Source organism: Anopheles funestus, chromosome 3RL (genome assembly GCF_943734845.2).
Source record: "Anopheles funestus chromosome 3RL, idAnoFuneDA-416_04, whole genome shotgun sequence".
Classification (NCBI taxonomy): Eukaryota; Metazoa; Arthropoda; class Insecta; order Diptera; family Culicidae; genus Anopheles; species Anopheles funestus.
The window spans coordinates 2,052,866-2,069,357 of NC_064599.1; the positions used below are offsets into that span (position 1 = coordinate 2,052,866).

Here is a 16,492-nt window from a genome sequence, read left to right on the forward strand (position 1 = left end):
CTTAAAAATGTGTTGGTTACTTCTTGAATACCCCGAAACAGTATGTACTCACCTGCAAGGCGGTTGCATGCTCCTCAAAAGCAATCCTAGTCCGTTGAGCGTCACTCAAACTGTCCCCATACTCCCCACGTCCACGTTCCAACCGTTCGTATTCTGCACGCATTGCGGCACGCACTTCACTCAACTCGCGATCAAACGCCAGCACACTGTGCTGCTTCTTTAGCTCACAGTTCTCCGACTCCGTCTGTGACTCAAAGTACGTGCGCAAGTTTTCCAGCAGCGTAATGATCTTGTCCGTATCGAGCTCACGTGCACCCGGCGGTTCCAGCGCTTTCACACGCTCAATGATCTGTTCACTCTGCTGCAGCAAACCGCGGAAGTGTTCCATCGTCACCTGCTTAAACTGTTCGTATCCTTCGGCGATCGCCTCCACACTTCCCGGGTCGGTCACTACGTGCTTGGTACCGAAGTACTCCCGTATACTGTCACGACACTGCATGATCGAGCGCAGAAAGTGTTCGGTGGCGTCCGAAAGCTCACCAAAGTCGGCTCCAAGGGAAAAGAGCTTTGTCTTGATCGAGTTCAGATTGTTCTTTACCGCCACTATATCCTGCCCGGTGCCGCCGTCACCTCCCGCCAGTTCCAGCTGAGCGATTGTATCGAAGCGCTGCGTAAGATCCGCCTCGGCCGCTTTAACGTCCTGCTGGAGCTGAGCCCGTTTGCGCCCAATGAAGTCGATCAGATCGGACGGGTTATCGAGCGCGGTACTAAAGATTGGATACAGCTGCTCCTCCAGCTTTGACGCCACAGCCAATGTCTTGTCGGGGAAAAACCGGGAAGAAAACAATGCGCAAATTTAGCTCCGGAGTTCAAGATCTTTAGTGTCATTGCGGCACAAATGACTTACCTCCATGTTGGCAGCCATAATTTCCTTCAGTGTTGTCTCCGTGCGCCGTCGACTGTTCCAGCTTTCCCACTCATTACTGACGGCCGACTGACGATCGGCAAATTCGGCGAGTGTCCGCTCGACGCACTGCGCTGCGCGAGTTTTCTGCAAGTATGCGTCCCCGATCTGTGGCGGGTAACCGTACGGCGATACCGAAAGAGAGACGGAAACACCGTTAGCTACAAGCAAGTGTAATGAAGCGTGAGCAGGAAGGCGAAACTCGCCAAAAACCACACACGAGCAGCCAGGAATAACGATATTATATTCGCTTTCTCTCGTGCGCGAAGCTGACAACCCGGTTTGGAAATGGAGTGCGGGTGGTGACCGGAATGATAGACCGCCGAACAAATGGTCGCATAGAGTACAGACTCCGCTCTCGAAGAAGGAAATCGCGTCACCGTACGAAACGAACTAGTGTTGCCTGAAATGTTTGCTGGAGCAAATCATACAGCGGAGCAACAATGCAGCGAAAAAAGCGAAGATCTATCAGCATCGTAAAATTCCCTTTGCAGTAATTAATTACTTGCTACTTCAAATTAATACAACTGCCATTTTCAATCGATAAATCTCCTAAATCCTTACGCCTCAAACAAACAGCATTAGACACGTACAGATCGTTTAACACCTTTCGCCCAGCGCGAATCTAATACCAAAGTTCGTGCTAAAACCACTTCACCAGCAGTAGGATTGCGATTCCAACATGATACGGGAGATGCGAGATTTGGTGTGTTACACTGCCGAAACATGAAACTATCCCTAGGAATACGTTCCAATGTTGAACCCGATCAAATTACAAGCACAGGCGCGTTAGAGTAAAGCAAAAGCTGCATGCAAAGAAGCCAAAAACCATCGCGGACATCAATTTTCTACCCCTTCATCCCTTCGCCATCGCAACTTCCATCGTGTGCCCGATGAGAAGGAAAGCATTTAATTTATTTTTACTAACTACTCGGCTGTGATATTTTCCACGACGTTTGCCCGACGTTTGGCTCATTATTCAACGGCAGTCAGCCGTTAAAACCGCAAGACCACCATGACCGTTTGAAACCACACAAACCCAAACCCCCTTAACACACACACACATACACGCAAGCAGAAAGAAACCCCAAACCGTGCTTCTCCAAAGCAATCAGGCAAAAAAACAACGGCAAACATGCTGAAACTCGCGTTGGCAGTGTTCCAACTACTCCCATTTTCCACCGCTCAAACATTCGTTATTTAGTATCGTTTTGTCGTCATTATTTGTCGCTGTAAGGTGACAGGTGTTCTCTTCTGTGTGTTACAACATACAACCTACCTGCCGCAGCTGATCAAGACACTGTCCGCCGAGCGGGCGCAGGCTTTCCAGCGTCTGGCGGATGTTAGCGATAGCGGCCAGGATGAGCGAATGGTCCTCCGGGTTGTCCTTGAACGTGGCGAACTGGATGGCGTGGGCATCGAACTGGTTGCGCAACGTTTCCGCTTCCTGGTGGAAGCGGATGTACAGCTTCAACAGGTCAACCCGCTCGATGACGCAGTTCTTCAACGCAATCCACTGCTGACGGATGAGATCGATCTTACGCTGCACGTCATTACGCTGCTCGTCGGCAAGATACTCCAGGCTGGGCGTCAACCGTACGAGCAAGTTATTAATAGCGTTGCCTTTGATCTGGAAGAAAGAATTAAGAAGCGGCAGAAGAAAGAATTAAGAAAAATGAACCGGATTAATGAACAGTTGCCTCTTGTCGCAAAATTTATCCGAGAATTCATTAAATTCTTGTCCCCAACAAGAAGCAACATCTGTCATGTCTGAGGTTCCACCATCAGACACTGTGGATGGTCTTAACTTCTAGGTTTACTTCTATTTTGTTCTTAGAACTTTTTTGAAATAGTCTATAAATTGTTACGAATATCTGGACGGAGACACAGTGAAAGTACACTTAAAAGGAAGTCTCATAGCATCTTTCTAAACATTCCGTCTACTAAGAGATCTTATATTATCCATAATCTCCGACTACGACCGACTCCCTAGTAGTGAAGATTCACTATTCGATCGGTTCTTTCAATAATTTACATCCACACCTTGCATACACGTTGTCTACGTGGTATTTGAGAAAAGATCACTAACGGAAGGTGCCCTTTACTCTTAGACGAATATAGTCATTAGTATAAACCCATTCCGTAACCCACCTCGAGATCGTTCAGGAACTGATGATGAAGCAACAGACAGTCTTTCGCTTCAACCAAAGTTTCACCCATCCAGTGAATAGCAGTGCCACGTACAAGCCGTTCATCACGTGCCTCCTCGAGCCACGCAAACAGTTGACCGTATAGCTCCAGGAACTCGTTCAGGGCTTGCGCCGTTCGAACATTTCGTTCGCTTTCCTCGTTACAGTACCGTTCGAAGTGTAGCTTCCTCTGCTCGATACACTCGATCATAGTTTGTACGCCGGCCACCTCCGGTTTGGTACGTCCAACATCATCCACCAGCGAGTAACCCATCTGCAGTACCACTCCAATCGTTTCCCGGATGTCCTGCAGCAACTTCTGATGCACCGGAAGGTCGTTCGGTGATGCCGGTCTCATTGAAGCTCCAGCCAGCTCCAGTTCCAGCTGATCCAACCGCTTAAGGATCGCACTCGCTCGGGTGAAGAAGTCCCGCGACTGGCCCAACAGGGACTCCCGGTGATCGATCTCCTCCAGATGCTCGGAGCACGCGTTCAGTACGGAGTACGCTTTGGCGCATGCTTCGTCACCAGCGAAACATCCACTCGTGAGCAGCTCTTCGGTAGTTTTAGTGATCTTGAGCGACTTGTCACGAAGTAGTGCGGCTTCCGTTTTGAGATTTTGGTACGTTTCTAGCAGATTGCCTGCCTGTTCCGCTGAATCGCCGAGTGTAAACGAGCTCAGCGTTTGACTGCGTACGCGGGTAAGACATTGTTCAATCTCTTCCAGCTGCTTCGCTAGAATGGCTAACGTGAGACACTGTTCTAGCTGTGTCTTGCGCGAGATCCACGCCTGTTCCAGCTGGTTTCGTCGGTTGGAGAGATCTTCCAGCCATCCCTCCACCTGACCGGCCGCTTGCACAGCGTCCAGTTTGATGTGGTTCGGGCGGGAATCGAGTGTCCCTATTTCGGACAATACCCGCAACCGATCCAACATCTGCTGGCCCGCTTTAAGTGTTGTCGCTACCGCACCGAGCATGTCACCGCGCAAATCCCGAAACGACTCCAGGAACTCCCGTACCGCGTCAATTTCGATCGGGATCATCGTGTCGTTGCAGGCCACCTCGAGCGAGGACATTTTTCCGTACGCTTCGCCCAGTCGTTCGAAAAATGCTACATTCAATACGACGATCTCTCGACGTTCGGCCAGCATCTGCTTGATGTCGTGCCAGACGGCATTCAGTGAGGCGGCCATCTCTTCGATCAGTGTCGGGTTGGGTCTTTCGTTGGATGCAATCTTTTCCTGTATTTTTCGATAAAACTCTTCCAGCGGTGTAGGCATGTTCTAAAACGAAACCAAACAAAACCGGTTAAGAACCGTCCAAAGCAAAGTATATAAGTATACCAACCTGTATCTGCCGTAACAATTCATCGTGTTGATTCTGAAGCTTTAGTGCATCATCTAAACTGGGGCCGAGAAATGTGAACTTTGGTTGCAGATCTGCCACCTTTATGTACAGTTTTTCCCCACTCTGTAAAGAGAACAAAGAAAGGAATGAGTATTGGTGTCTTTAATATTCATTTTAATTGACCTGTACATGGCCCCCAATGAAGTAGCGACGATTCCCACGTGAGATTAAACAATCTCCACCGTTGCAAACGGACAGGTTCTTCCTCCGCAAAAAGAAAGAGGTTAATTAATGCACAAGCAACTTTTTTGCATTCAATTTTCCTTACTTGAAAGAGTTCTGTTGCACCAAACGGAAGATTGCGCAACTCTGCCCAACTTGCTAATCGAGCAACGTGAGTCTTTGACGCGCAAAAACGTACATTTGGGGGGAGCCATTCTTTGCGATGACATCGATCGGTACACCGTGTAATACGATCCGCATTGGTCCTACCTTTACATGCATCTCCTTGACCGTACAGCGATAGGCGCCCAAGCGGATGCACCGTGGATAGGGTTGCTACTTGCCGCTTCCCAACTTCCCGACGTTTGACAGCGATTTGTTTGTCACCCGCAGCGTGGCCATAGTGGCGACGGCACTGACACATGATCGCACTCCGGTAAGATCGTATTGCGGCGCACCTGATCGGTGTGTGGAGGGTGAACGAGCGAACTCCACCCAATCACCCTAGAGTGATGGCATTTGCGGTTCCTTCCGAAACATTAAATATTAGGACACTGTGGACAGTCGGAGCGCGGTTATGATGCTACCGGTTTAGGGTGACTATCATTCAGAATCGTTCCCAAATTACTCAGTCATCTGTTAGCGAAAGGCGAAATATTAATTGCTCAGGTTTTGGTTTTTCCCGTCAATAGAGACCTTCAAACAAACGGGAAGCGGACATTTCATCGTCGTTTTCCATCGTCATCGTCAGCTTCCTTTTGCGTTGATAGTTTTTCGCTCTCGAATACAGGTCAGCACACGCACACGGGAAACAAGCGGGATAATTTGTCTCTCCCCCCACTATATCAATTTTGCAGTTCCATTTCACCGATTCGCACCGGTCGATTTCCCCCCGGGTTTGAGTCCAAGCCCTCAAAAGGCTTGTTGTTGACTTTTTCGTTGCGGAACGCTGGTCACGCTCAATCAGCTCAAAAGCTGACGCTTCAAAACGACGACCAATAATTTGACACAAATGTTTTTTTTTATGCTAGTTTATGTCTCTAGTATGTCCGGAACACCATGGGACATACTAGCCGAGAAGAAAGTGTGTCTGAGATGTGAAAGCCTACCGAACGTTTAAGCGTTTTCTCCAGCCTTGGAGGTTATGATCTCGTAAAACATGTTGTCGTCACGGATGTCGTCATGCATGGTTTAAGAGTCCCGAAAAGCTCCAAGAAAATGAGACAAAGAAGGGGCAGAGAGCTACCTTAACTAATGCCAGATGGATCGGGTCCCCGTGGTGTCTTCGATGTTTCCTAAACAAGTGGAGCAGATTCCACTGTCAGCTTCAGTAACTTCGACCTCAACAAACACAACAACTACAGTTCACACACTGTTCTTCGGCTACAGCAAAAGCATATGTTTATAATTATCTGTCTTCCACATGTCCCGCCCACACGCAGTGACTGTTCATTCACAAAGAAACGAAAGATAAGTTGAGCTAAGAACTGGTCTCGATCGCTCTTCTTCTGTGGCATGCTTTACCGATTCTTTCACAACACTTCCTTTCTAAACACCTTTAGAAGCTGTTGCCGGGTAGAAAAAAGGCAAAGAAAATGCATATTGATGAAAGACATCAATCCCATGAATCGTCAAAATTGAAAGTCTTTTTTTCACTTTCTAAATCTCCATCACGGAGCGCTTCTTCAAAAGCCTCCACGCATCACCACCCAGGTCGAGCCAATCAATCTCAACGATCAAAAGACAAAATAAATTCCCAGCCAAAAACCAAGCTACGAATGTTATGCAAACCACGTCCGACACTCCCCAGGCCGGGGTGGGTTCCTTTTTTCATTTAGTTCGAACGGTATTTCTTCGGTAACTCACAAATAGCCCATTCGATGCACGATTAAACGGGCACCGATGGGTACCGTCGACGGTTTTAAACCAACCGGCTGTGCCCACGGTCACGGTTGATCCCGCTATCCAAACGGAGGAACTACCTCTGGGCCGTTTGCGGGCAGTTGATAAGGTGTAATGGGGCATTACAAGATGTTTACTTCATGCCATTTTTTCTGGCTGCTTGTTTCTCGCTTCCAATAAGCAGTTCTCCCCTCTGCTCCACCACCTTCCAAGTAATGTCTCTGCTGAGTCTTTGCCTCACATCGTTCGAACCCGTTGGCTACAAAATATGTTTCCAGAGCGTCGACCTTAAAAAAAACGCAATCTAACCGAGAAAAAGTGAGTCTAAATTGCGCAATTACAAATACCGGGTATGTGGTGGAGGTGGTTTCGAGCTGCAGTTTATCGGTAAAGTTTAATAATTGAACCATCTCGTTAACGAATCAATTTACTGTTGTTTGGGGATCTCCTCACATGGACTTTAGTTCCGGTGAGTTTTTGTTGGAAGGAAATTAGATTTTTAAAATGTTCATCCATTTTTCTGTTACCTAGCGAAACATCAAGTTCTTTCCAGTAAATGCAGTCGATAGCCAAATGTTAACATTTAGACCACCATATAGGAAATACGCTTGTTAAAAAAACTGGATCCATAAAACACAACTCCATACTCTGGATGTATCACAGTCATCCGGCATAGAGTCATGCAAATTTATCTGAGATCTTTTCCCACTCCGTCCTCTATGCATGTTTGCGCTTGTCCGGCAGACTACCAACTCTTTATGTCCTTCGTTTAAGCTGCGAAATGGAATGGACCGCCTGGTAATATTTATTGCTCCGATTACATTTCCGATAGGAATTAATGGGATAATTATGGGCTACGAGTAATGGAAAACCCCGAAAGCTATCCCGCGTAGTAGAAACAGAGACCTACCGCTTTTTGTACCCGCGTTGGTTGGCTTTACTAAAACACCCTCAGGAGAGGGATCACACAACACCATGTTGAAAAGGTCGGGACTCCTTACCGATCAAATGCCATGCCACTCTTGGCCTTTTGTGATCCTTGAAATTCTACCAACAAACTAAACCCCAAAGCAATTTAGATTTGTAGAAAAACAGCGCGAAAGAATCCTTCAAGTCACGCCAAGAATTCTGGCTCCTTTCTTGCGATTGTCTCGCGAGTCAAACGCAAGACCTCAGACTACATCCCTACATTCCCTGATGTACACAGATTTCACCAATTACCGTTAAACATGCTTTCAAGTTGTGGTGCGCGTTTGGTACAGCAAACTCAGCAAACACCAACCGGTTCACATCCGATCGGAGTAGATGAATTAAAATTAGATCCACCGTCCGGAGATACAGACGGGACATAGAGGTGGCGGTTCCGATCGGAGCGACTCACGAGATCACTCGAGAAACGCGAGTAATCTACCCATGCGGGACATCATTCTTATGCTGAGCGCGAATATATATCGGTACGATTCGTTGAATTACGCCCGACAGAGAACGCAGCGGGAGAAAGTGTAGAGTTACTGATCACACCGTGATCACATAAAGCCTGGGGTAGGTAAAACGAAGAATGAAGATTATTTTTACGCCCATACCCTCATGGTATGGTTCGTTTTCTTTCGATGAAAAATTACATACACGAAAGAGAACCGAGAGAAGGGAAAGGTGGAAGGAATTTTCCAGCATTGGAAAAGGAATTCTAGTGGATGCTAGCGTTTTCACCACCATAACTACTGCGGTAGAGGCTTTCTCACATGAGAAATAGTTGGCTGGTTTCAGCGTGGATTGCCCGCTTAATAGGGCAAGGTCGTACCGACTTCGACTACTGCCAGCAGGCCGATTGCAATCGACGTGTTGCGAGGTGTAGGATCGCATTTTCTCAACGACGTTCGTGAAGGTGATGTAATACACTACGATAGCGTCATCGAATTGGAAATAATCTAAGCGGTGTGGTAGTACTCCCCAAGAAAGGCAATGTCTTTCTAGTGACGTTCATTGAAAGGAAAAGACCAGATCAAGCTGGAGCATTAAGCTATCACTCCAAGCGAGTAGCGAGTCGTTGAAAAAGTCATCGGGAAAGTGTTTTGAATCGATTATGATTTAAAGGCGCCGTACTTGTCGTGCCCAACTTCCAACATTGCCTAAAGCGTCTTCATTGATTACTATCTTGAAGTTCCCGCACCCGTGAACACGCTGTAAGAAAGGTTGATGATTCGTGGTTCGCGGTTACGCCAAATCCATCATGTTCTCTCACCTCGAGATCCCGTTCGTTTCCCCCCCCCCCCCCCGCATTTCTACATCCCCAACATGACTGCCATTGCCAAACAGGCGGCTTTTTTCTGTCCGTCAACAGCTGCACACGTTTTGTTTGTTGCCATCATTCGGCAAAGGCTGTAATGTGCTGAGCATTAAAAGTAGAAAGCACCGCAAACGCTGCTGTGCCTCTTCGCACATGGTTTTCGCTTACGGGTTTGAAGAAAACAAAACGGCTGCCAGGGAACGCCGAACTGAATAAGCGTTGTTTTTATGCTAAAATTGTGTGAAATGGGAAGGTATAGAGGATTTGATCGTTCGGGGAGCACGAATCCCATATGGTGTTTTTTTTTGGGGGGGTTGGGATCCTGAATATGCAGCCAGTCTTGCCGTACGGTAGCAATGTCCCATAATTTCAAGCAAAGCCCTCCATGCTTACCGTCCACAGTGCCTGCAAAGCGCTCGTAATTCATTACGAAAACTTCCACTTCATCCCCGCTGCATTGTGATGCCCTTTTTCCAACGGCCAATTTACATACGGACACACATGCGAAACATGAACAATTCACCCATCACGAATCTGCTTCCGATCAGTAGCCATGCGCTCAGCACTGTGTGTAACCCGACGGAAAAGCGAAGATTAATTTTAGAACATTGCAACATTTGCACGAAGGAAGCGTGTAATCCCCAAAACCGGCCACCATGACGTCATTTGCGAGAAGATTGTGGCGGCCAAAGAAATGTCTTGGAACTGCACACACGCAATACGTCGGAGATGGATTTTATGGAGCACTCGACAAAGTGAGTTTGGATTGGAACAACTTGCCAGCTGAAAGCCTCATATTCATATTGGAGTTTAAAACAAGGTTTTTGAAACAAACCAAAACCCGGCAAAAATGCACGAGGTCACTCTAGCTACGGAATTGGGACAGTTTCCTTTTAGTAATTGGGACTTTGCATACGATTCGTGACTTGCGAAAGATCTCACCAATACACAGACTCCTCTGTTCAGAAGACACAGAAACAGAGACATTCAGCAAACGCCAACCACCCCCAAAAGCCAGCTGAGAGCCTCGACTGCTTCAGTGAGGCAGACTCAAGATTGCTTACCCAAATATGGCCAACGCGATGGATGGAGTCGAAGCGAAAGACAAAAACGAGTCTGTTTACCGAAAACCACGACCTCGGACGTTGATACACTTGGTTTGAATGAGCGCTTGGAAGGAGAAGCGGCTCTCTTCCCAAGATCAGGTATCATGTCAGGGTGTCAAGACTGGAACCAAACCCCACCTGTACCGCTCGGCGCACGTGCACGTGAGCAAGAGTGAAAGGGTTCGAGAACAGGTTCGACCGATAACGACCTTTGTTTACAAACACACTCTTGCTCAGCATTTTCAGCCAATGTGCCGCAATGTGCGGATTAAATATGGCTGGCAGTGCAAATGTCAGATCCCGTATTAGATCCGCCATCTGCTGTATTCGCTTAGTGTTTTTTGGGTGAGTTGCCTCGTTGACTGTTATTCTCATCGTTTTTTGGCTATCTTTCTCACCTACAGAAAACTCTTCACTTGCTTTGTGACCTTCATCCTTTTCTTCGTAACGCGTAACAATTTTTGATTAATGAACAGCTTCAAACAAGAGGACTGGGTCGGAGCAAACGATTGAAGTTCTTCCCGCACGATCGATCGGTGCAGCATGTCTATGCGACATGTAAGCTGAACGATCATTTCCATATAGCCAGACGACATGTAACATACAAATATGCATTTCTCCTCTCGACGGCGAACAGTTATACATTCGCAGTTTTAGTTTTCGCACTCCAACCTAATGTTCCTGCTGTGGTAGCAAAAGCGGACTCCACGGAGACCCTCCAATACCAAAACGCCATGTAAGGTAGGGTACGGGGAGACTAACACGAACACTCCACGATTTAACGAGATGCCATCCTCAAGACGAGAGATGCTTGTACCACCTTCAGGTTGATGGTCAATGAAACGCGGGTGGTGTGAATTAATGTGTGTGCGCAATTCATGTGCCCAAGACACGACCGAGCGCAAATGTGAACCCTTATGTTATTTTTTACCTTTCCGCTCCGTACATGTGGACGGTGTTATGTTTTTGCAATAGCGCGGTACCGAGCGAGCATTATTTATGAGCTACACGCATTGTGGTGTCTTGCCCTGTCGATTATTTATACTCGGTTCCAGAAGTTGTATATGCGCCGAGAAAGAGCTACGCCTCGTACGGCGGGAACAGCGCAATGGTGTACTTACAGCCAATCGTTTATATTTACGAGTCGAGCGCTCCGCATGACAAGCATCCACTCCAACGTTGCATGTAAACGGTGCTGCGCTTATTAAATTTTAGTCTCGTAAAGAAGCGTAAATTGATATTCTATTAGCGTCGGGGTGATAACTAACTTCACCGCTGTATTTAGCACTTCTTCAACAAAAGAAAAAAAAGCCCCTTCACCCCGTACGATACATTTAAACTTCAAACTACAACGATTGCTCAACGATTGACCTATTCACCGGACAAGCAATAAGCCAGCTTAAAATAACAAACACCGATCGATGATCAATTACACCCGCGATCGTACCGTAACGCATCATTTTAGATCGCTTCCCAAAAAGAAAACAGCCAGAGAAGAAATGAAACAAATCCACATGGCCACTTGTTTCTTCTCGTGCTAACAGCTCCATTCACACGAGCTCCAGAAGTCGAATTCTGGATCACTCACTTCACCGAGACGAAATTCGGACTCCCCTCCCCAAAACGCAATTGGTTCACCAGTTACCCGAAACCGTTGCCCAACGTCTGGCAAGTTGCCTCCTGATGTCCGGAAACGGTACATTCTCGCCGTCATAATTATAAGCATACCCGAGGAGAGCATGAGCCAAAGATTGAGCACAACCACCTTTTTTTTCTTCGGTGTGTTGTGCTGCCCGGAAAACTATTGGAGCACAAACGCACTCCGTTACGGGTATTGGCGCTGCCCGATCGTACCGTCATCGTGATCGGGAATTTGGGACATGCTCAGTAGGAAAATCGGCTCGGATCAGCCGAATTTTCTTCCGAAAGTGGCCTTAAAAATTACCAAGAATGCATGAAAATGTTCATCCGGAGAAAGATTTCAAGATGTCTAGCAATGTCTAAATGTACTTTTGGTAATCGCTCAACTGTCGGTCGATCGTTTTTATTTCGTTTAAGGTTTGGAGGTACATTTACGAGCGATTTTCTTCTTTTCTCTTTGTACCATGGTGGGTAACCAGGTCTGCCGTTCAACATTTTAACTGACACACATCTTCCCCCGGGGGGGGGGCAACACTGTCAAATTGAATTTGTTTTTGTTTAGTTCCGTCTACAGACCAGCACAAAATAAACACATTTAGCGCGTCCAATGCTGGTAACGTTGATGTTCGAGTCTAATTCTAACCTATATATTTCTGAAGGCAGTTGCGGAACGATTTAGTTGTGGTTTTGGCGGTTGGGAAAAACTTCCCGAAAACATCCGAGTTTGCATTTGGGATCCTTAGTACGGTGTCACGATTTAACAGATTTCACTGTTCTGTTACTTCCAATTTCGAAAACCGTAGGCGACAAAAAACTTTATTACCGTTCCCCTCGGACATGTTTATTTTACAAAACTTCTCCACAATGCAACACGGTTAAAATTTATTGTCCAATAAAGCAACATTTCTGCAACATGTTGCTTGTTTTCGTGGTTCCCTATTGCTTACCACTGGAAACAAGGGAAAATTTAATGAGACCAGCGACGGAACGGATTTCTCTACCGTTTTCCATCGCACGCACGAGTTGCGTGTAGCGACACAGAAACCGTCACGTTTCGTAGGCTGTATGGGATTTTCAAAAGATTTTATTTTGGGAAAAATTGGTTGGAAAACCACCCGCGCTACACTGCCCGGGTGACATCAGCATCGTACAGGATGGTTAGGTGGAAAAATAGCACCCATGCTCTTGAGATTCGTTTTTTTTTGGGGGTTTGTTTTATTTGCTGGAAAGAACCAACTGTGTGATGTGTGCAATTTTTCTTTGACGGTGTAGGTGGAACAGACATTTTTTTTTAATGTTTGCTTCCAGTACCTTTCAAAGTACCGTTCGAAAAATTGCAGAGCCCGTTAAACCGCCAGCATGATAAAGCAATTTGCAAATTTTCCTTACAAATCATCTCCATCATCATCATTACCATCGCCGAAAACCGGTGAAAAACGATTGGAAACCAGTTATAGCACACATTTTCCTTGCTTAGTTGTTTCGTTCTTCCGCTAAATTTTCACCCTCCCAAGTAATATTCTTTCCGAAATCGTAGCAGCGAAATGGCAAATCCATTTGGCCAATGTAAGGAAATTAGCAAAAAATATTAGCATCACCACATGCACGAACTACGGTTTCCCGATGTTTGAAAATGAAAAACCGGGGATTGATCGTGCGGTTCTCAACTCCAGGGAATACCGCCAGAAGGGGTGAAGGAAAGCATGCAAAAATCCTCTGCCATTAATAACAAATAATACCAGCCAAGCTAAACATTGCTCGAGGTCTACAATGTTTACGCATCCTTGACTGCCTACGCAGTCTTTACACTCGACCCCCAGACAAATCCAAAAAGTCACAAGAAATGTCGAAGAAAGATGTGAAATTTATCGTCACACATCTGGGCGACAATCCACATCCTCTACCCAACCACATTGTCCATCCGTTTAGTCGATGCATTTGGAATGCGTGATCGTACTAATAAACAAGGAGCCGTCTGTTATATATAAATTCAACAAATAACACACTCTTTTCGGGGTATCATCACGCGCAATGAAGTAACAAAAGGCCGAATTCAATTTACTAGCATCTAATTTCAGTTCGTAATTAGTTTGCTTTCTCAAGCAGAAACGTGACAATAGAGCACGGTAATCGGAGTTGGTGATTTAATTAATTTATAACAATAAGCAACTATCTGGCAAACGAAATGGGAAGAAACTTTTGAAGCAGAACGCTGCTTTGAACGGGAATTTAGAGATGAGATGTGATTTTGTGAACATAATTTTCCAATTTACCTTCTTCTATCAATATGCACATTTTTACCGTATTCCATTTACGTTAACAAATATTTATCTTCCAAAAATACAAAACAAACGTTTTTCAATGGCTTTACGCTTTATTTTTTGTTTTTGTGGTGTTCAAGAGAAACTTGGACAATATTTATGTGGCAGATAGGAGATAGTGCTTATTATCATCATTTGATGTCTGATGTTGTTAGCTTTTATTTTGATTCAACTAGGAAATTATTGATCCGGTCAAGCAGTACAGTCGTGAATGTGCGGATCAACTGCACGCAAGTCTTTGGTTCAAATCTCAACGGGACAACTTCGTATATCTTCGGACATCATCTATTATGAACTTCAGACATCGTCTATTATGAACTTCTAAATGTTCACATTTTCTAGGAATATGCTACGATACGAATAACTGTTGGATTAAAATGAAAAATAACAAAACTATTGCAATTTATATTGGAAAACCTACGCATATCTCCGCATATTTACTACAATAAGGGCGTTTTCTGTACACTGTACTAGTGATGGGTAAATTCGACAAAAAAACGGAATCGCTTCCGAATAACTCCATAAATTTTGGAAGCGGCTCCGGAAGGTAGGTGCAATACTCCGAAATCGGAACCGTCCGAAACCGTCCGGAGCCGTCGGAGCTGTCGGAGCCGTCGGAGCCGTCCGGAGCCGTCCGGAGTCGTCGGAGTTGACAATGATATAACCTAGATTATTGCACTATCAGCAAATTTTACATAATCTGATAAAAATAACGAGTAGAAATGCAACATTTGCTTATTTGAACTAGCGGCTCCGACGACTCCGACGACTCTGACGACTCCGGACGACTCCGGCTGCCGACTAGCGGCTCCGGACGGTTCCGGACGGTTCCAGGCGGAATCGTGGTTTTAACCTAGCCGGAATCGGAGCCGGAGTTGCTATGCTCGGAAGCGGTTCGGAGCCGTGGGTGCGATTCCGAGTACCCATCACTACACTGTACTCAAAATTCCGCAAAAAAAAACTTTCTGGATCTTCCCATCCTTCATAGGTAATCTCTTTTGGACGCTACTATTAACGATTTCTATTTGATAATTCCTCGCCCTAATGTGTATTTACATCAAACATTTGCCTCTCGTTTTAACTTTTTTGTTTTCCCGCAATAAACCGTCATCCCTTTCTCTTTGCCCTGCTGAACACTGACGTCAAGCCGGTACCTCTATCGGAAGTCGCCGTTCGAATCGCTTATGACCTGATTTTTGCATCCGAAAATCTTAACCGCCGCGTTGCGATAATTCCAGATCCCTCCGCCGAAGCGGCACTGCAGTTGATCATTCTTCTTCACTATCTCTCTCTCCCTCGGCGTTGGTAACGAAACGAAATCTGCGCAGAAACGCTTATACCATCCGTATGCTGCGGGGCGATCTTGTTGGTCGAATGGGGCACAACATTGTTTACATTCTCTTTCTCCTATTGCCTCCGCGCGGCTAAAGGGTGGTTTTATGTGGATAAGTAAAATGAAGCCGCGAATCGAACCAGTGCAACCGTCCCGATGCCCCGACAGGCCAGACAACCAACATGACCATAAATTATGCCCCGCGCGAACGCTTCGAGGGAGGATACAACAATTTCATTCGCGAAATCTTTCGGCTGTATCTGTTCCGTGTTCCGCGGTTTTAATGTTTAGTTGCTTTGTGGGGCTTCTAGTGAGTATTGCGGAAGAAGATCAAGCAGTGGGAAAGTTATGATTTCGAACAACGCCAAAAAAGTGATTTTTTTTGTGGCATCCCCAAGCTTGCTAGTGAGAATTTGTTTTGAAACCATCGTAACCTCAACCCAGTGCGTTCTACATTCCCAGAATGTGTTGTTTTGGCAAACCACACACACCCCAGCACGATCTTTTCTTACCGAAAAGGGCCAAAAAATGTTTCAATGTGAAAAAAGACCATCCTCAGGCAACATTATCACCAAAACTTCCAATGTAGCGCTCATCTTTCCCTTTTGCAGGGCACTCCACACACATAAAAGGTTTCTCCATCTTCATCGCTCCCCCTTTCGCTAAACATTAAAATAATAATACCACACGAAAAACCGGCTTCTAGATGTCCGTCCATACTCGCTCGGGAACACAAACACAGGCGCAGAAATCTTGAAACCGTTCCTCTGATTCGGATTGATTCCGATTCGTGATCATGTGTGTTTGTGTATGCATATTCGCGATTTAAAGCAAAAAAAAAAATACCATTCCAAGGAACGAGTTCTTTTCCTAGTGCCGGTGGGTTTTTTAGCGATTAATGGAGTGTTCATGTTAACTTCCGATCGGGTAACTGTGCGATCTGAACGGGGTGTTATAAACCGAACATGCATTTCCAACCCAATCCATCCAATTGGCCGGGAATCGTGAAGATATCTACCGATGGAAACATTACAACTCCCAGCTATCTATTAAGGGCAAACCTTGGGAGTGATTAAGCAGGACTTCATAAACGAAGAAATTAACCATTCCGGCACAAACTCTTTCTTTGATTGCATCGTAAAATTATAATGTATCGAACATCGTCTCGTGTGAAGATCGCT

General features: G+C 45.9%; 1 protein-coding gene across 1 annotated transcript in view; it reads right to left on the minus strand.

Moving 5' to 3' along the window:
• LOC125771125 (titin) overlaps positions 1-16,492 on the minus strand; it is a 41,999-nt gene that overhangs the window by 21,364 nt on the left and 4,143 nt on the right. The window contains 5 exon segments of the mRNA XM_049441451.1: positions 53-817; positions 908-1,072; positions 2,244-2,594; positions 3,116-4,435; positions 4,500-4,622. Coding sequence (XP_049297408.1) covers positions 53-817; positions 908-1,072; positions 2,244-2,594; positions 3,116-4,435; positions 4,500-4,622 — 2,724 coding nt within the window.